Below are 18,908 nucleotides of genomic sequence, written 5' to 3' on the forward strand. Positions count from 1 at the left end.
TTCCTCAGGGCTTTAAAAAGGCTTTGGCAAAACCTTTAAAAAGGTCTTTTCTCCCCCTTTATTTTCTTTTGGTTTGGGGTTTTTTGTTTGGTTTTTTTTTTTTTTTGTTACTTTCTTCCATCTTCTTCAGTACTTCGGATCCTGAAGCTGGCTGCTATTTCAACTGTGAAATGAATAGCCAAAAAAACCCAACAAACCCAAACAAACCATCACTCTGGGTAGATGTAGGCAACTTGGAAGCGTTTACATTTGGAAGCGTGTACATCAATGATATTAAAAGAGTGGAGAAAGGGGAAAAAATGTGTTTGCTTCCATAATAGACGTGTGAAGAGTGGGGAGAACAGGGATTCCTTCAGGTGGCGTAGTGCTGTGTTATATTTTGTGAATATTTATGGTGAATTTGCAAATTGATCACCATTTTTCTGTGTATAAATGGACTCCGCTTCTCATTCCTTAAAATGTGAGCGGCTACTTGAGGGAGCTTGCCTGTTTTCCTTTACAAGATCACAGTGACTATCATAGAATCATAGAATCACTTTGGTTGGAAAAGACCTTTGAGATCATCAAGTCCAACCTTTAACCAAACCCTGCCATCCCACCACTAAACCATGTCCCTAAGCACCTCATCTATCCTTCTTTTAAATACCTCCAGGGATGAGGACTCTACCACCTTCCTGGGCAGCCCATTCCAGAGCCTGAGACTATGCCTTAACTATTCTGAAATGAAAGAGATGGCTGGTTTTGTGGTAGACTTGGTATTTTCTGCATGTCAGTAGCTGCCCATGGGTGGTGCAAAGTGTAACATCATTTTAAAAAATAACTCTGTATTCAATTTTCAGCAATTTGATTAATTTAAATTTAATGAGATTTTGAAGTTCTCCTTGCTGTGACATTTGTGATAACATATCTTTTAGGGAGATTCTCTGTTTCCTTTTTCTTTAAGGAGCCCACCATTACAGTATTGAAACTCTCCTAATTTGGAGAGTGGGGGAAGAAAGCAAATGGAGTATCGTTGTACCTGAAATTTAGTACATTTTCTCACACTTCCGTAATTTTGGTTTGAAAATGGGTTGGATCAGCTGCTGTCAGAAAAGAGGATGCTTGACTGAATTCAATTCCATTTATATACTTTTCCCTAGTATTCTTTGAAACACCTTGCAAAGTTTGAAGGTTGTATTGTGACAGTATCCATACTAAGTGATGTAAATTGTTTTATTTTTAAGGTAGGAGATCTAAGGCAAAAGCAGGTTAGCTGAGATAAACCGCAGACTTCAGAAGGATTGACAATAAGATGGTGTGTGGCTTACAAAGTCATCTTTCTTACTAAATAAAAACAATGGGAGTTGCACCAGCAGAAGTCACTGAAGCACCAAAATACAGGATGCTGCTTTTCCTTGGGAAACATAGCTAGTTAGTTATCTGTCGTAATAAACATTTCCCATTTCATTGGCAGATACTGTCTGGTGTGTTCCAAGGGAGTTCAAAGCTGTTTCTGATTTTCATTTTGACTTGTAAGAAGACCAGAGTTTGAAATAGGCTTATTTGGTCTAGCTGTTTTGGTGAAGTGATTGACAAAGATTTTATTCACTGCTTAAAATCATTCGTTTCAGTATCTCGCAAGTAGTAAATGTGGCCAGTATGTTGATATTGGAATTCTAGCATCTGATTTGCAGAAAACCTACAGGTGAGCAAAGATTTGTATTCTTCTATTCTCCATTCAAAATATAGAATATATTATCTTGTTATTTTGCATTTGTGTATTTTTAATAAAAATTTTAATTTTCTTTGTTAACTTCATTGCCAATTGTTGAGGTTGATTGAAACAATAAGATCATTTCCCCTCCAGTGTTTTCCTCTGCTGATATATCTAGTAACTCATATTTTATTAATGCATTGGCATTGCAAGATCTAGTCGTGGTTTGTTGCTTTTTTTTTTTTTTTTTTTTAATTAAACAGTTACAGATACATTACAGCATGTTGGTCCTTACCCCAGGGAGCATAAAATACGAGGGAAAATAACACTTCAGTGCAGGCAGATATGGGACACAGAGGATTCAGTAAGACGCTAAATCTTGCTCATTTGCTCAGCAGGACAGTTGGTCTTCTCTAATTATTCTTAGGCTGTTAAGCTTTTCTGGGTGGGGAGCAAGGTTGTGTTTCAGCAGATCATTAGTGGGTGTGGGGGTTAATGAAGGTGGAAAAGTACATTAATTCATGTTTGCATGTTCTCTTTATTTGTGCCTTGTTAGAGAAAGGGAGCCAAAACCCTTGGTTAAGATGCCTACAGGTCTTGGATTTTTGTTTTGGTTTTCTTCTGTCAGCTATGGTATAAAAGCAAATAAATAAAATATGCCCTCAGTAAGTGAAGGTAAAAGGTTGATGATTTTTGTTTGCATTTAAGGATGTTCATTAATCAGATTTTCTCATAGTGACCGTTATTAATTAGCACAGTTATTCCTCGCTGGACTCTCCTTTCTAGACTGTAGTCCTGGGTCCATATGTTCTTGTTTGAATTAAAATTAAAGAAATTGGTAGTGTTGTGAAATAGAATCGTGCTCATTTGTACATTGCTGCTTCTCTAAATCTACAGTTAAAGAGGACCTTGATAATTTTTACTAAACATTCCTTTAGGGACCAGTATAGTTTAGTGGTTTTGTTTCATCCTAGTGATTGACCTATTCCAGGCTTAAGAAAAAAACAATCACATTTTCACATAGTTGGTTTTTAATAAGCACTTGTGTAGAAGCTTGGGTATCAACTTACAGTGTATTTTTTCCACTGAGAATGACAATGTGTTGAGGGGAAAAGCAGTTGGTGTAACCTGTTTATTTTTTTTTTCAGTGCAGAATATGGACGAAGAAAAAGAAATGCTTTTCGAATACAAGTTGAAAAAGGTAGTATTGTTAGTACTATGTCCAAGATGCCAAATTCTTTGATTGTGCTTTTGCTGTTTTCTTAGCATGTTTGAACTTTTGCTTTCAGTGTTTGGAATAATCAGTAATGAGAAAGAACGTGAAGAGTTAGCAGTTTTAGAAGCTGAACATGTGGCAAAAAGAGCAAGACAACAAGAGAAAAATGAGTAAGAAGAATTTTTAATGCCATTAGTATTATAATCTCTTTAAAGCTTTCTGTCTTCGTATTATTCAGTTTTGCTAGTTTCAAGGTTACAGATAAATCCTGGATTTCCCATTGGCTTGTCTTCATCAAGAGTTATCTGTAGTTAACAGAAGCACTTTTTTCACTGCAAACAAGCAGATACTAGAGCCAATCATGATTTCTCTGATATGGGGAACATACAGCCCTGATTTAGTGGATATGCTTGGGGCTTCCTTGATAGTTTTCCACATAAGGCCCCAGTCCTCATGTGATTCAGTTCTTTTGTTTTGTTTTGTTCTTAATCTTTCTTGGGTACGAGAGATATTAGCAAAATCTGAGTGGTAAGACTACAAGGCAGGCTATTCAGAGTAAATCACCACTGGCTATGAGATTGGAGTTCAGATTTCCTGACTCCTAACCCTGTGCATAGACTCACAGACCATTCTGGTTTCTCTAAGCTGTGGTAGATATTAAGGGTCTCATGGGAAATTAGGACATTGTTGTCAGAAGGACTAGTCTAGTTTAGCAGTGATTTGCTGCTACTTCCCTTGTGGCAGCACTGGTGATTGTGTGATCTCTTGGTGAACTGAATCAGATTGATCCTACATCACTTTTTTAGGACTGTCTTTCAGTCAGGTTGCCAGGTCAATCCAACTCATCACAGACTCGGAAAGGATGCATTTTTTAACTCTTCATAGTAGTAAATTTAGAGCATGTGAGTCAGGAACTTTTCTCCAGTCTTAGGCTACCTGTTATCGTTGTGGGGAACCACAGTGTGGAAAATGCATTTGTTTTGTTTTCTGGGTGTCTCGCAGTTCTGCTGATACGTTAATAGTTTTTGTCTTCCTTCCATGTAAAGGACTGCAGGAAGTGCCACAGATGACTCTGATTATGATGATTATCCAGAAGATCTAGTAAGTTGTATTTTACTATGATTGCTTGTATTTGCATAACACATGATTCTGTGTTGTAAAATTGCAATGCACTTGGAGAATTTAAAAGTGGAGATGAACGCGAGGTATAGCCAGAATGGCAATTCCAGCTGAGAATCTGTAGAGCTAAAAGGAGGCTGTTGTCTGAAGGAAAAAGGAAGAACCTGTGGTGGGGAATTACTTTTGAGGAAAGCATGCTGGTGGCCTGAAGAACTTGGCTATTGAATGAAATGATTGAAGGAACCGACTTATCTGACTGTTACAAAGAGAGGTGTCAACAGGGGTCATTTCAGGGTAATTGCAAAGGCTGCTGTCTCTTCAACCAGCAGATGTAGTTTTATATGCAGTCGTTTGGTTTGCAGAGTGGGTTGGAAGATGCATGACTACTTTCTCCGGCAGGGATAATGCTAAATGATGTTTATGAAATAGTCTTTACTGGCCTCTTAATATAAATAATCCAAGTTATAACCTGCATATTTTCTTTTAAAATACGTGAATCTGCAGTCTACAAATCACATGAACAGTTCCCTGCTAAGCTTATACAAGAAAGGAAATCCTGATTCTCTTCCAACCACTCCAAAAAATGAACCAATGGAAACCCCCCCACCTGTGCGAACAGCACCTCAAACAAGCACCCTTTTGCCAGGAACAAGAGCGGAAGCACGCATCTCTGGAGGTGGCTGGTTCATTGATAAAACTCCGTGTGGAAAAGACTTTTTCATTGACCTTTCTGAGGATGGAGAAGGAGATGAAAAGAAACTGATTTCTGAGGTATTGTGTTTTACAAATGCAGTACGATTTAAGATTCAAGTATGAATATAATTTCCTGGGTAACTTGACAGGCTTCTGAACAGTGATACTAAGACCAAAAATACTTTCTCTCTGGATTTTTAAAATGCATTATTTTTATTACGAACATGCATGCTGTGTTTAAAGACAGTGGACATGTTAAATAGAAAGGAAAGATTGGCTTAAGCCCAGTTTGGTTTTAGCTTGGTTTCTGAAGAAGGAAGGGCTTAGCCCATTGTTCTGCTGTGTCAGAAGCGATTTTTGAACCTTCTGCCCCATTTCAAGCATGTTTGTATGGGAGGTAAAAAGTCACAAAATTATGAATTTCCTCCATGTTTTTTGAGGAAAATGTAGTGCTCAGTATTAGGGAAACCCAGATTAGTGCTCATACTGAGAGAAAGATAAGTGGAACTTAGCTGTTACTTATTCCATTTGCCAGTGATCAGCCTAACTAGTCAGGAAGCATGTGGCTTGCTGTAGCCATAGCACATGGTCTCCCTTAGCCAGTGGTTAAGTCTTAGTGAGCCTGGGGAAAGCTGAAGTTTTTTGGATGAACAAGAGTTGGGGAATTTGAAAGAAAATTGCATTTATTTATAAAGCAGTTAAAAATAGGTCCTACTCCCTATCCAGACATACTGACCACTTTGTGATCTCCTCCCCCCCCGCCTTTTTTTTTCAATTTACTGCATCCTCTTATCTAGAGAAAAGGAATAAAAGGGAGAACTTAACATTATAAAATGTTTGCAATACTGTATTCTTTAAAAAAAAAAACAAACCACAAAACCACAACAAACCAACTTTCATCATTGAACCTCTTTTTATTTCTTTTCTCCTGTATTACTCCTTTTCTTACATGCAGTTAACTTGTGTCAGCACTGAATAATATTTTCTTACAGCCACTCATGACTTACTAGCAATAAAAATTGTTTCCATTGGAGTAAATACATTCATACAGTTTTATTTGTCCCCAAAGTGGATTGCTCTATAATATGCAAATAACTGGTGTCTGATTTTGATTAGTGGTTGTGGCACTGGGGGGGGTGTTGTTTGGGGTTTTTTTGCTTATAAGTATGTACTTTTAGCAAAAAAGTGAGTGATATAATTAACCCTTTTAAAAAAAAAAAGGAAATCCTAATAAAAAAAGGATTTTCTACAAAAAGAAGGGATTAAATTCCTGCCTTGCTTGTCTTTATTCATATACTATGTATAACTTAAGGATTGTAGACACTTAAACATTTTGTTCTTTTTAAGTATTTTCAGAAATTCACTGACTTGGAAGGTTTTGTTTATATAATTCTGGTTTTATGCCATAGAAATCAACAGAATTTTCTGTCTTGGAGAATGAAAGAAAGAATACAAAGGGCAAGAGAGCAAAAAGAAAAAAAGAATTTCCAGATGTAGATGGAGAAATTGAGTCCATCTTACTTAAAAAGAAAGGTGAGAAGTTATTTTTGGCGTGCTGCTCCAGAGACATAGTGTTTGACCATGGAATCTCTTACGACAGAAGTGTTTTCTGAGGTGCAGAGAAGAGACCTTGAGCATTTTGTTAAGAAATTTAGCCTTAATGTTGTACTAAAAAAATATTCCAGTCCTGTGTCTACTACCAAAAAATAATACTACTTCATGTACTTAGCTAATTGTTTAGGCTGAGTACATTTTTGTTCAGTGTTAGCAACTACCATTATGCCATGTCTAAATGTGCATAACTTTTCCTCCCTAACAGTTAGAAGTAAGGGACCAGAGCTTTACCACCCTTCAGTGAAGTTTGAGGATGTAGGAGGCAATGATGAAACTTTAAAGGTTAGTTAAAATTTTATTTGTGGGATACACAATGCACTGAATAAAATGATGCATGAAAAATACAAAGAAGAAATCTGGCAGAATTCGTCTGTGTTGCACTGAGAATAGCTGCTTATACCAACAGCAACAAAGTTGGTTTGGGATTTTTTTTTTTCTTTGATTAATCTTTCTGAAAGCAGTCACTGAAATTCCATTAATAAACAGAACTTCCTTTATTTTGGCCTGTTTATAATATTAGCAATCTATAATAATAATAATTTCTGCAATTTAAACGGGTGTCTCTTGTTCTTAACAGGAAATATGCAAGATGCTCATTCATGTCCGTCATCCTGAAGTCTATAACCACTTAGGTGTGGTTCCACCTCGCGGTTTTCTTTTACATGGACCACCAGGATGTGGAAAGACGCTACTTGCACAAGCAATTGCTGGGGTGAGATAGCTTTAAATTTACAGTTTCTTCTTTTTTGAATTAATTTAGAGAGAAAAAAAAAATTCTTCATGATAGGCTGGATATTTTCCTTTTTTTTTTTTTACCTCTTTTCTCTCCTTTGTGTCTTAGTCTAAAATATATTTGTCTTCACTTCCTTCATTTAAATTCCATTTGAATCTCTACTTGATAGAACCTCATGTATGATGAAGGGACATAGTTTTATGTTTGGCTTAATTGTTTTGAGGCATTCCAAAGACAGTAATATAGGCATGAGAAAGCTATAGATGGAAGATAACTTTTGGTTAAATTTACCATACTGTTTTGTTTTAAGTCTGGACTTAACCTTACCATCTTTTATGAGGCATTACATTGATTCTATTGTGTGGCATCCATTACACAGTGATTTCTGAATTCCAAAACTGGATGTTGCCTTGACTGTGTCAAACTAATGATCTCGGAGCATATGACATTATTGGTGTTAATAGTTTGGTGTGTGGTGAGGCTGCTGTGCTGCTATGTGCCTGTTTTGGATCTAAATCTAGGGGCTATTTAGGGCTATTCAGTGATAAACATGGACTTTTTTTTTTCTTTAATACAGTTGTTCCTTAAATGACACAGACTATAACCTTAGAGACATGTAAATTATGAACTTCTGTAATGCAGATTTTATTTCTGAAAGAAAATACTAATGTTTATTCTTTAAATGTTGGTTAGACCCTTCTGACACTGTTTCAACTGTTTTAATTAAAAAGATTTGGTGGGGTTTTTTTTTGGTTTTAGTGCTTTACTGTAGAAAGCTACCCACTGAATGAATCTGTGGTATTTAATACTTCAGTGTGTATTTGTATAGGTAGTAAATTTGGGGAAAGAAACATGACACCAGTGAAAAATTCTCAGAGATGAGTTAAACTTAATGACTACTTCTTAAATAAGAGATTTTCAGTGGTGCTCTTTAAGGCAAACTATCTCCTCCAAGCCTGAGGTAGCACCTCTGGTGGCTGTGCTTTGTATAAATTAGGACTGGTTTTTTTTTTTTTTTTGGTAGTTCAAAGCTTGAAATAGGCTGAAACTACTATCAAAGTTACTATCAAAGTTACAATTTTATTTCTTTATTTTTAATAGCAGAAAATCTTGAATGTGAGCTTTACAAGTATCTTATTGTACAGTCCTGCTCAGATATTTCTGGAGCAAGACTAAGGGAACCCAAATCTGGTGGGGATCTCTTCCTCTCTGCTAAGAAATGCTTTGTTGCAAATGGAAATAGACAGTTTTCTCAGGAAGGGAGCCTAAGCATGAACTGAAATATATGTGTTGTGAAGGATTGGCTTGGGGACCAAGGTGAAAAGCTATTTGACAGTGCAGTCATTCTCTAATTGAATTAGGGAAACCTGGGTTTTGTATCCATTTCTTTTCACTTGGCCAAATGGCTCAGACCCATTTTAAACTAGAGGATGCTACTCATCTTGCTTAAAAGCTCATTAAGATTTAGTCTTGGTGACAATCTTCGTGTGTAAAAGATGTTGTATTGGAAAATATCTGTCCTCTAGGATATCCAACATTTCTAACCTCTGGATGTATCATACAGCATTCCTTGTCTCTTGCAGGAGCTTGAGCTCCCGATGCTGAAAGTGGCAGCAACGGAGATGGTGTCTGGAGTGTCAGGGGAATCTGAGCAGAAACTGAGGGAATTGTTTGAGCAGGCTGTGGTGAGACACCCATTGGAATTAACACTGTGAATTGTTTGTCCTTTTTCTTTGTAAAGATCCATACTTCGTAGCTGTGTTTTGAATTTGAGTGAATATTAGTGAGTGAATCTTTATACTGCTGCACACAAGTCATAGTGTCTCCCCTTCTGTGGCCAGAATTCCATTGTACTGAGTGTCATACTGTCACAGAGCACAAAGATTACTATTCTGAAATCTTGACAAAAGATAGTTCATCGTATCAATGTAAAGGGAGCAATGTAAATTATTTACCTATTTGGAGCTGCTTGGCTTGATTTATAAAAATAAGAGATGTAAGAGCAGTTTATTGTGCTTTTTTGTTACAAGGTGGGTTTTTTGCTGGTTTTGTATGGCATGCAGTTTGAGTGAATGCAAGGGACTTAAGACTTCAGGGTTTTAGGTACAACAAATGCAGATTTTCCTTTTTTTTAGTATGTAGCTAATGTTTTATTTCATGAGGACAGTTTTCTGATCCTGAGCTCTGAGAATGTTCTGGTTTTCCAACTTTATTCTGTTCTACTTTCCCCCACAACTGTATATAGGTGTTTAGAGTATGTTCCTGTATAAAAGGATACTAAACAGGGCAAAAGGATTGACCGAGAAGCTCTTAGACTATTATGTTTCTGGTTTGTACTACATTTTAATTTTTAGAAAGCCCTGTTGAGATGTTATTTAGAATAAAATTAAATAAATAATTGCACAGAGTTTTGAGAATTTACGTATCTTTTGTATATATAATGATTGAAAGGAGGTTGATATAAAATTATTTATGAAAAAATGTATTGCATAAAATCTGTTTAAAAATAAAGTCTCTTGCCTTTCTTATAGTCCCTCGCATTCACTTAAGTGGCTTTTCCACTTTTTGTACCAAATTTTTGTGCAGGGGATAAAAAAAGACACAGTTCCACTGTACCTTGTGCATGTACTGTGGAATCTTTATAGTGTAGTTCCATTTTTTTCAGATAGAGGAAAAGTGAATGACAACTAGATGGCGCAGTTGCTATCTGGTAACACAGAACGCGTGGGTTTTAAAATACTTTTTTTCATATGGGACTTTTTCTGAAGATGGTTCTAGTGTTTTCCTTAAGTGTTTGTTTGTACTGCTGGTGCTTCTTATGGATATTAATAATCTTATGTCAGTTAAATACTACTCTATTAGTTACACTAATATGTACATTCTATATTTGTGTTGGCTTTTTATGAACATGCTGTACATGGAATTTTAGAACACTTGTAGGAGTTGCTCATCGCTCATTTTTACTCTTTTGAACATGGTCAGGCTCTGTAGTAATCTTGAAGTTGGCAGATCACTTTTCATGACCACCTACTGCTCCCTTAGTTTCATTATGTGTGTCAGTAATAGTAGCTCTTGAAACTCCATAGCTCTAATGTCACTAACAAAACAAACAAAAAACTAAATCCAACCTTTCTTGTCTAATTTTCTTTTTTGGACTTAAGCAAGTAAGCAGTCACAATGGAATATTTATGGAAAACAAAGCAACATAGAGGTACACTTAAATTTTGAACGATATATAGAGACATTCTGAATCTCATGCCTTAATTATTTCATAGCCTCAGCTCAGCACAGTTTCATAGTCTGGCAGCTCTTCAGGTAGTCAATAAGAACAAGAGAATTGTTCCAGGACAGGTCGATTGTGCAGCAGACTTAGAGCAATAATTATAGAACAGGAAACCTGAAAAATGTCTTTCTCTTTCATAACACACTATGTCAGTGTAATTTTGTAATTATTAATATTTCTTGTTCCTAGTCTAGTGCACCATGTGTCCTTTTCATTGATGAGATTGATGCAATCACCCCAAAAAGAGAAGTTGCATCAAAGGACATGGAGCGGAGAATTGTTGCTCAGTTCCTAACTTGTATGGATGGTCAGTTTCAGGAACAGCTGTACTAAGCTAAGCTTTCTAATTATCAGGCTTACTGTCTGCTTTCCTTCAGTAGTAACTTGTGGTTACTTTAGTGGAGACAGTGGTAATAATTTTTTGTATTTTGGCACAATTTACCTGGGGGATGGTGGGAAGATTCTAATAAATTTGCGGGGATATTAGTTCATTTTTTTCACAGTGGTCTGTACAGCATTATATAAGCCTGTCTCTTTTATAAACAGCTATAATGGGAAAAATGTGCCAAATGACATTTGAAGTGCTTATTGTTTGCTTGATTATGCAAAATGCAAGTTCTAGGTAGTAGAAATAAGGACGAACAGCAGTTCAGTATGACTGTTGGTTAGTTATGTCTGTGGCTCTGAGTATTATTGTGTGGTACAGAAACAGAGCCACATAGATACCAGAACAAAGTTCACATGGAGAGTATGAGCACTAACTTCCTTCCTTCCTTCCTTTAGACTTGAATAACGTGGCTGCCACTACCCAGGTCCTTGTTATTGGAGCAACTAACAGACCTGACTCACTGGACCCTGCACTGAGACGAGCTGGGAGATTTGATCGAGAAATTTGTTTAGGGATCCCAGATGAAGTGGCAAGAGAAAAGTACGAGTTATAAAGTTTAAGCTTTTTTTTTATTATTAATTAATAAGTGAGGAAATAATGTGTAAGTTAATATACAAATTAAGGAAAAGTACTTTATTGGTTTTAATCCTGTTTGTGCCTGTACACACCTATGGATCAGCACACACTGAAAAGGGCAGAAGATATTAAATGTGCATCTACTCCTTGTCTTGATAGCTGTGTCTACATTTGGGGTGGTTTCCTTTCTTGTGTGCAAATCTGCTTTTAGCATTATGTTAATGGGTTTTCAAGTGCCTTAACAGTATAGGTGATGGAATTAAATATATCTTTTCTGTTGTTCAGGCAGTTAGTATTCTGTCTTTGGTGCTCCCTATGCAACTATTAAATTAGGAACATAGCCTGTTTGTTAGTCCTCTCAAGTACATACCTTAAGCAATAGGCCTAGATTCTTCCATTCCGTTCCCCGTGGAAATGCACCAGTCCAGGCATTAAGCTGAGCTGCAGCCATCCTGTTTTGTGTAACTGGCCCTCTTTACTCCAGAGATCCATGACGGTCAGATTAGATTTAAAAAAAAAAGAAAATATTTTGCTTTTTAATTAAAAAGGAACTGCTACTCATTTCCACAACAGCAGAAAACACAGGAAAGGAAGTGTGAAAACAGCTGTGGCTTATCTTGTTAGGGAAGGAAAGAAAAGTTAGAGGATAAATTCCTTCTAGCTCAACTAATCTTATTTTTAGGTTGAAAAAACAAATTATTCTGCTTGCAGCATTGTTCACCTTGTGTTGTCAGCACTATTATCCTTCTCCCCACCACTGCTCCTGCTGGCTTCCACTGTTTTTTTTCTTCTTCCTCCAGATCTACAGCCCTGTAGTAATTATGTTCCTCTTGGTTGTGGGAAAACATGCCGGTGGTGAGAGGTAGAACTAAAGAGTTGGCTGATGAGAGTTCTGATTCTATGATATATCTTAGGTTCGTGTTACACATATGATACTCCCAGAAATAGCAGGGCTTCAAAGGATAGGAGCTGTGAATGGGAAAGCCATCACAGTGTGTACAGGTTGTTCACAATTTAGAGTGTAGTCACATTGTTCATATTACTGTTTTGTACAATTGTTTGTATTTGTGTTCCTGGAGCCATAGGATTACAGGAACTGTTGATTTTATTTTAGTTTTTAAATTATGTGCCCCCTGCCCCGCTTTTCTGTTTTGTTTTGAGTTTGGGGTAGGTTTTGTTGGGCAGATTTGTTTTTTTTTTTTTTTAAAACAAAAGGGTCTCATAGAAACAGACATCCTTATAGTGTGCTGATTTACCACATAATAAATCAGTCTTACTGAAGGCATGATTTGAACTGCTTAGCTGTTGTTCTATAACCTTAGGGTGGTGGAGTAGGATGAGGAGGTGTGCCTGGAGATCTTGCTTTACTTGCAGTGTTTTCTTGTGCATGTATGAAGCACGTGAAGGAAAAGAATATATTGAGGACAAATGGAATGAGCCATTTACAGTTCTTAATTTTTTATGCTTTGAGTCACTTGATTAGCTACAGCTGTTATCAGTGAGATAGAAAAATTCTTGAGAACCAAGCTAATATCACTAACAAAGATTTAAATTAGAGATGATGGAACTTGTTAGTGGGGGAGGCAAACGGATGAAAAATAATTTCAGAGTTTTGAATAGTTTCATAACTCGTTCTTTTCATAGGTCTTCTGTAGTTACATTACTAGATCTGGAAATAATTTAAAACAGTTTTCATTGGAACTAGAAGATATGTTGATGATCTTCAATTCTTTGGTTTGTGTTGCCTTTTTAAAATATTTTCCCAAGGAAGTGATGTTTTGCTGCTTTATAGCCCTCTGCTCAGAGTTCTTCAGCGCCAAGCATTTTTTTTTTTTTGACTATTCATGTAGTTTTCAGTTGTCCTTGGCTTAGAAGAACAGCAGGAAGTCTTGGTGGACCTTGAAGGAGGTTTTTAAAGCTTCAGCCTTGATACAGAGTGAAAAACTCCCATTAAAAAGAATAAAAAGTGTGAAGCGTAGCACTTCACTGTCAGTTACATAGAGCTGTTTTGTATTAGTGATGGAACTGCATAGGTAGGTGTAACTTTAGCTTTTGAATGAGGATGAGGTAGCATGCAAAGTGTACCCATAAGCTGTGTGGTGCCTTTTGGAAATTTTACTGGGGACGCAGGAAATATCTGCAGTTATATTGCACCAACAGTGGTAGGGGAAAGACAATGAAGATTAAAAGACAGAGCTGCTCACACAGTCTGATTTCATTTGCTCCTTGCACTACAGTTTGTTGTGGATGTTCTTCAATAAATAAAGTGGGATGGAACAGACAATGCAGACTAAGGTTGTTAGGAATACAACGTTAAGTATCTCAATGGATAACTTGTGTGCATCTCTGCAGTATGCTCTGAGATCTACTCTGTCCATTTTGAATAATAAACTAAGGTTTAAGGAATCTGTAATATTTAGTTTCAGCAAAACTAGCTTTTACCCACTGATGGACATTGCCTGGTTGATACTGTTGGAATTCGTTTAAGAAGTGAAAGGAAATACATAGCATAGTTTTGTGGGTTTCAGTGTGGGTTGCTTCCTAGTTGAGTGAAAACTGTTCCCATTTTACTACTTCAGTTCATGTGGACTGAAAGAGACCTTAAATCAATGCTTCTTGTTTTCATATGAAAATAAAAAAAGCCATAGCTTCATCTTTATTTTGTTTTTCTTTTTTCTCCCTACTTGATTAGAATTCTTCGGACTTTGTGTCGAAAACTTAAGCTCCCGGAGTCCTTTGAATTTCATCATTTAGCACGGCTGACTCCGGGTTATGTAGGTGCTGATCTGATGGCACTTTGTCGTGAGGCAGCTATGTGCACAGTGAACAGGGTCCTGATAAAATCTGAGAAGCAGGAAAGAAAACACATACACGCTGGAGGAAACAAAGCTGAAGAAAGCAAAGGAATAGGAACAGACATCCTGGTGGAAGAGGATACCAAACAACTAGAACTTCCTCCTAAGGTATTTGTTCCTTGACACACGTGCCTCTAATATCTTAAGAACTGAGACATTTTATAGTTGTGAAAGTTATTGCTCATAAATCCGTAAAGAACTATGACCAATGTAATGTTAAATTTAGAAATATCAGCTCCTAAACCAGAAGCTTAACTCCTAATGACCCATATAATGGATCTGAGTAAGTGGCTCCCAAAACCCACATCTAAAAATCATGTTAATGTTTTATACAAGGTGTGGTTTTTCCCTTGGTTTTCATTGTTGTTGTTTCTGTTGTGTTGTTTTGTTTTCTAGCAGACCAGAGGTTAAATAAGTGGCTCTATCTCTCTTCAAAAGTGTATTGACTGTAAGAGAATTGTAAGAATATCAGACTTGCACTGAGTTTTAACAAGCTGTTTGCTGTGCCCTCAGTGAAATATTATGATGCCTGGGGCTCTTCACTGCCATAGTATAGTTACAGTTCTCCAAAGTCTAGAAGTATTTATGCAGTTTACATTTTCCCCTCAAGCTATGCGATTACTTGGGGTAAATCGCATGTGGTGTCTAGTACCTATAACAAGTTTGAGGAAGAGGTATTTATGCAGTAGAAAAGTTGGGTTAGCAATGTGACTTGAGCTGTTAATGTGCAGTACAGCTGGAACTCTGTTGCAGAAAAGTAGCATTTTGCCTGCCAGAATTATTCTGTGGCCCAAGTAACATGCATTGATCAGTGAACCAGAACATTTTTGTATAGAAATTCTCAGCCCTACTTCTCAAAATTTGATGCGCCTTCATTATGTGTAAGATTCCTAAAGATTTGTCTGGAGAAGTGGTTTTAAATCCACATTGTACTCAGATTCTGATTTTAGAGGGACTGTCAAAGAAAACTGTTACTGTAATTAACAAAAAACAGTGTAAAAAGCTGTAGTAAGCCTTTGTATTAGAGTAACTGCATACCTCCCCATGTTTCCTGGGGCCTGATGTAGCCAAAAGAAAGCGGGGAGGGGCAGGTAGTTGCAGCTTTTATCAACATCACCATGATCAAAGGGGTTATCGAGAATGAGGAAGTCTAATCCTAACAGAGCCATGTTTTGATAGCTGGCAAGAGGTTGACATAGTCTAATACAGGGTATTGTCATTAAAACCGTTATATTATGTTTATAATGGAAAAATAAACATACAAACCCCTTTAAAATAATTCACACAATTCAAGTAAACAAACCCAGTGGTCTTGGCTATTTCAGAGTTTCCCTTAATGGTTCTGTTAAGAAGAGGAGGGAGGCTTTAAAAGGAGCACCAGGCATTATAAACACTTCTGTTTCTTTGTGGTCAGTTGTAGAGTTCTCTTAGTTGTAACAAGTAGGAAGTGATACTTCTCCCATATGCTGCTGTAGGAAAAATGTGGAAACTTAACAGAGGTTTTTACTTTTTTTTTTTTTTCTCTCCCTCTAGCTTATAATGAAAATTCTGGTATAGTTTTACTTGTGGTGCAATATCAGTTTGCTTTGATATTGCCTTCCCATATTAGAACTGGGATGTATTTATTTTGTGACGGTATAAAGTTTTTTGATAAGTATTTTCTTAGATAGCGTCCCCAATAAGGAACTGATTGGGGAAATTGGAACTTACCTGCCTGTGGTGCTGTGGTCTGCAAGATTTGACAGTGCTGAAAAGCATTACCCTGTATCTCTGTTCTGTTTTCCCAAACTTTATCAATTTTATGAGTTGATGATTTAAAAATCAGATTAGGTTAAATAAAAGTTTATAATATAAAAGTGTGTGTGTGTCTGTTAAGAGTTTTAAGGGTTTATATGTAAATGAATATTCCACAAATTGCTGAAATTTTGCTGTTCAGCAGAGTTACTCACTTTCTCTTGAGACCAATTTCTTACTAAAACCAGAATAAATACATATACTTAATATGTAATTTGGAAATTTCAGCATGGAAAGAACTTTCTTCTAACCAGTGTGGGAGAAGCAGTAGGAAGAATCTGAAGACAAAATAGATGTGCTATAGCTCTGTTTCTGTAGTATCTAAATCAAGACTGTAGTCTTGTCAGCTCAGTGCTTTCACAAGTGTTAAATGTACGTAGTGCTTTCCTGGAACATTTTTATCATGAATGTAAATTTTTAATGTTCTTATACGTTATGTGTATTGTACATAACAATTTGTTTTATAGTAATTAATAATACAGTTGAAGAAAGTATTGCTTTGGAAAAGCTTTTAACAATTATTCTTGAAATCTGATGCAGTGCATGATCTTTTTCTCTCCCTTTCCGTGTACCCTAAGGACGAACTGCAGAGACTTTTGGATTTGCTAAAGAAGCAAGACCCCTTGCCTGAGGAGCAGCTGCAGAAGCTGTGCATTGAGATGAATGATTTTATTGTTTCACTGTCATCAGTGCAACCCTCTGCCAAGAGAGAAGGCTTTGTCACAATTCCTGATGTGACATGGGCAGATATCGGAGCCCTGGAGGATGTTCGGGAGGAGCTGACTATGGCAATATTGGTATGTCTTAACCTTACTTTCAAAGATTTTTTGCACTTCCCCCTGTGCAGGAAATGTAACTGTGCTTGTTTGGTTTATAATATTTATTTAAGGTATAATGTGCTGAACGTGAGTTCTAACATGCTACAAACTAGAAATTTTGTAATGTCTTCATTTAAAATAGTCAGACTTCTGTAATTTGCTTTCAAATTTGTTACAAGTCTGGTGCATGTATTTAAAGTTTCACTTACTGTATTCATGATCTCAGTTTTCAGTATGTTCATTATTGGTGAATCTTAAGTATTCTGAAAGTTTTGTACTGATAACCTTAGTTACACAACTGCCACACAAAGAGACTACTTAGCTGGAAGGTTAGCAGTCTTGCTGCCAGTGAGAGGGATACTTAATACTAACACCTTAAGATGAGAACTTAGGTAAATAAAATGTTTGCCTCTGAATAATGATACTTCTCCCATTTTGGATTACTTATCAGTACAAGACAGTAAGATGCTGATTGACTGTTTTGTTCTTTTAGCCTATAAAGAATTGGAATAAAGAACGATTTTTCATCCAACTGTAATTGAAATGAAAAGTTTCATGTTAGTTTTTTGTCACAGATAACTATGATGATTTCTTTTATAGGCACCTGTGCGAAACCCAGAGCAGTTTAAAGCTCTGGGCCTGACTACTCCAGCTGGTGTCCTGCTTGCAGGGCCTCCCGGGTGTGGCAAAACCCTGTTAGCTAAGGTAATACATTTTCTAAACATGTTTAAAAATCCTGGAGAATCTTCTTGAAGTGGATGCTTTTGTAGGAGTGACTGAGTCTGGATGATACTGCCAGAAGTTGGGCATTTGCACCACTTCTCATCAGAAAATTAAATTTGGGCCTTTGTGCTAAATTTCTTGTCAGAAAGTTACAATTTTGCTTGAACTGAGAGGGAATTACTGCAAAACTTGACAGAATTAAGCTGGTTAAGAAAAAAGTAGCAAAATTGGGAAGAAACTCTGTTAGATAACCACACTATGGAATATTTTACTTTAAATTATGTATTTTGAAGTAGTCTACACTGTATTATATTTACATATTTTTGTTTATTATAATTACCTTACTGAAAATACTTTTTTTTTTTTTCCCCTTCTCCTGGAGTATCTTAGTTCTTATGGCTTCCCCATGTGAATGCAGATATTCCTGAAAGTTTCCAGAGTGTCACTCATCTTTGTCTTCAAATCTTCTTGCGTAGTTGAATATCTCTTAGCTCCCACTAATTATTGAGAATTCTTCACCTAACATGGGGGAGAGGGGTGGGCTGTGAATCTGGAACACTGCCTTATTAAAGAGTGAGGGCACCCTGCTAAATTCCCCCTCTCTTAATTGCATATAGTTATACTTTGTACTGTTCTCTGTGTTTTAGAAACAGTTGATAACTATGCTCCTTCCCTTAAGTTTGGTTACCACTCCGTGGATGGAATCAAAGAAAACATGAAAAATGTCTTTCCCTTTTTGATAGGCCGTGGCAAATGAGTCTGGACTGAACTTCATATCTGTGAAAGGTCCTGAACTGCTAAATATGGTATGCATTAATCATTGTGCTTTTGTTATTTATGGAATCCCTGTCCAAAGTGTGTGGTAAGCAGGATTCCTGATAATTACAAAACTGATACTGGTGCAACTGAAGTTGCCTCATTTAACTCTGCTTAAAGTTTTTTTTTAACAGGGAAGTTGTTCATGTGAAAAGAAAAAAAGCTATCTGGGTAGTTCAAGGATATATCTTGGTTTAAATTACCTGGCAGATGGAGCCTTCTTGACTGAAGCAGGATTTCTAAATGATGAACTACATGCATCGTTGATTTTATGTAGATCAGGAAAAAGAAAAAAAATTCAAATCTACAGTGAGAATAATTGGTGATTAGTAACTGCAAATCAGCCACTTTCACTAAGCAAAATAAAGTTTTCAAGTTTCAAGTTCAGGAATGTCTTTTGCCAGTCATTCTAGCTTCTTAATGGAAGTTCGAAGCCTTGGAAAGCAATGTGTTATTTTAGTTGATCAGAGTGGTTTTTAATGACAATAAATAAAGTGCTGCAGTCTGAATCTTTGAAGTGCTGGACATAGAAGTGTTGTGATATAACTTCAGTCCCTTTTAGAGTTAAGAGACTCTGTTGAACTGAG

The 18,908-nt window shown here is 36.6% G+C and overlaps 1 protein-coding gene across 4 annotated transcripts in view; it reads left to right on the forward strand.

The window, feature by feature from the left end:
* Positions 1-349: 349 nt before the first annotated feature.
* NVL (nuclear VCP like) overlaps positions 350-18,908 on the forward strand; it is a 46,975-nt gene continuing 28,416 nt past the window's right edge. For 2 of the 4 annotated variants that reach the window (XM_035892409.1, XM_035892423.1), the window contains exons 1-16: positions 350-394; positions 1,611-1,684; positions 2,842-2,894; positions 2,983-3,079; positions 3,956-4,010; positions 4,533-4,799; positions 6,131-6,254; positions 6,541-6,617; positions 6,913-7,047; positions 8,652-8,753; positions 10,541-10,658; positions 11,135-11,285; positions 14,008-14,278; positions 16,543-16,761; positions 17,383-17,487; positions 18,249-18,311. In XM_035892409.1, coding sequence (XP_035748302.1) covers positions 392-394; positions 1,611-1,684; positions 2,842-2,894; positions 2,983-3,079; positions 3,956-4,010; positions 4,533-4,799; positions 6,131-6,254; positions 6,541-6,617; positions 6,913-7,047; positions 8,652-8,753; positions 10,541-10,658; positions 11,135-11,285; positions 14,008-14,278; positions 16,543-16,761; positions 17,383-17,487; positions 18,249-18,311 — 1,914 coding nt within the window. In that variant the 5' untranslated portion in view covers positions 350-391. The remainder of the gene's footprint in view (positions 395-1,610; positions 1,685-2,841; positions 2,895-2,982; positions 3,080-3,955; positions 4,011-4,532; positions 4,800-6,130; positions 6,255-6,540; positions 6,618-6,912; positions 7,048-8,651; positions 8,754-10,540; positions 10,659-11,134; positions 11,286-14,007; positions 14,279-16,542; positions 16,762-17,382; positions 17,488-18,248; positions 18,312-18,908) is intronic. The other 2 variants (XM_009637053.2, XM_035892428.1) reach the window with 1 other exon arrangement.

The sequence above is a fragment of the Egretta garzetta genome, unplaced genomic scaffold (assembly GCF_000687185.1).
Source record: "Egretta garzetta isolate BGI_Z169 unplaced genomic scaffold, ASM68718v1 scaffold130, whole genome shotgun sequence".
NCBI classification, from domain to species: domain Eukaryota; kingdom Metazoa; phylum Chordata; class Aves; order Pelecaniformes; family Ardeidae; genus Egretta; species Egretta garzetta.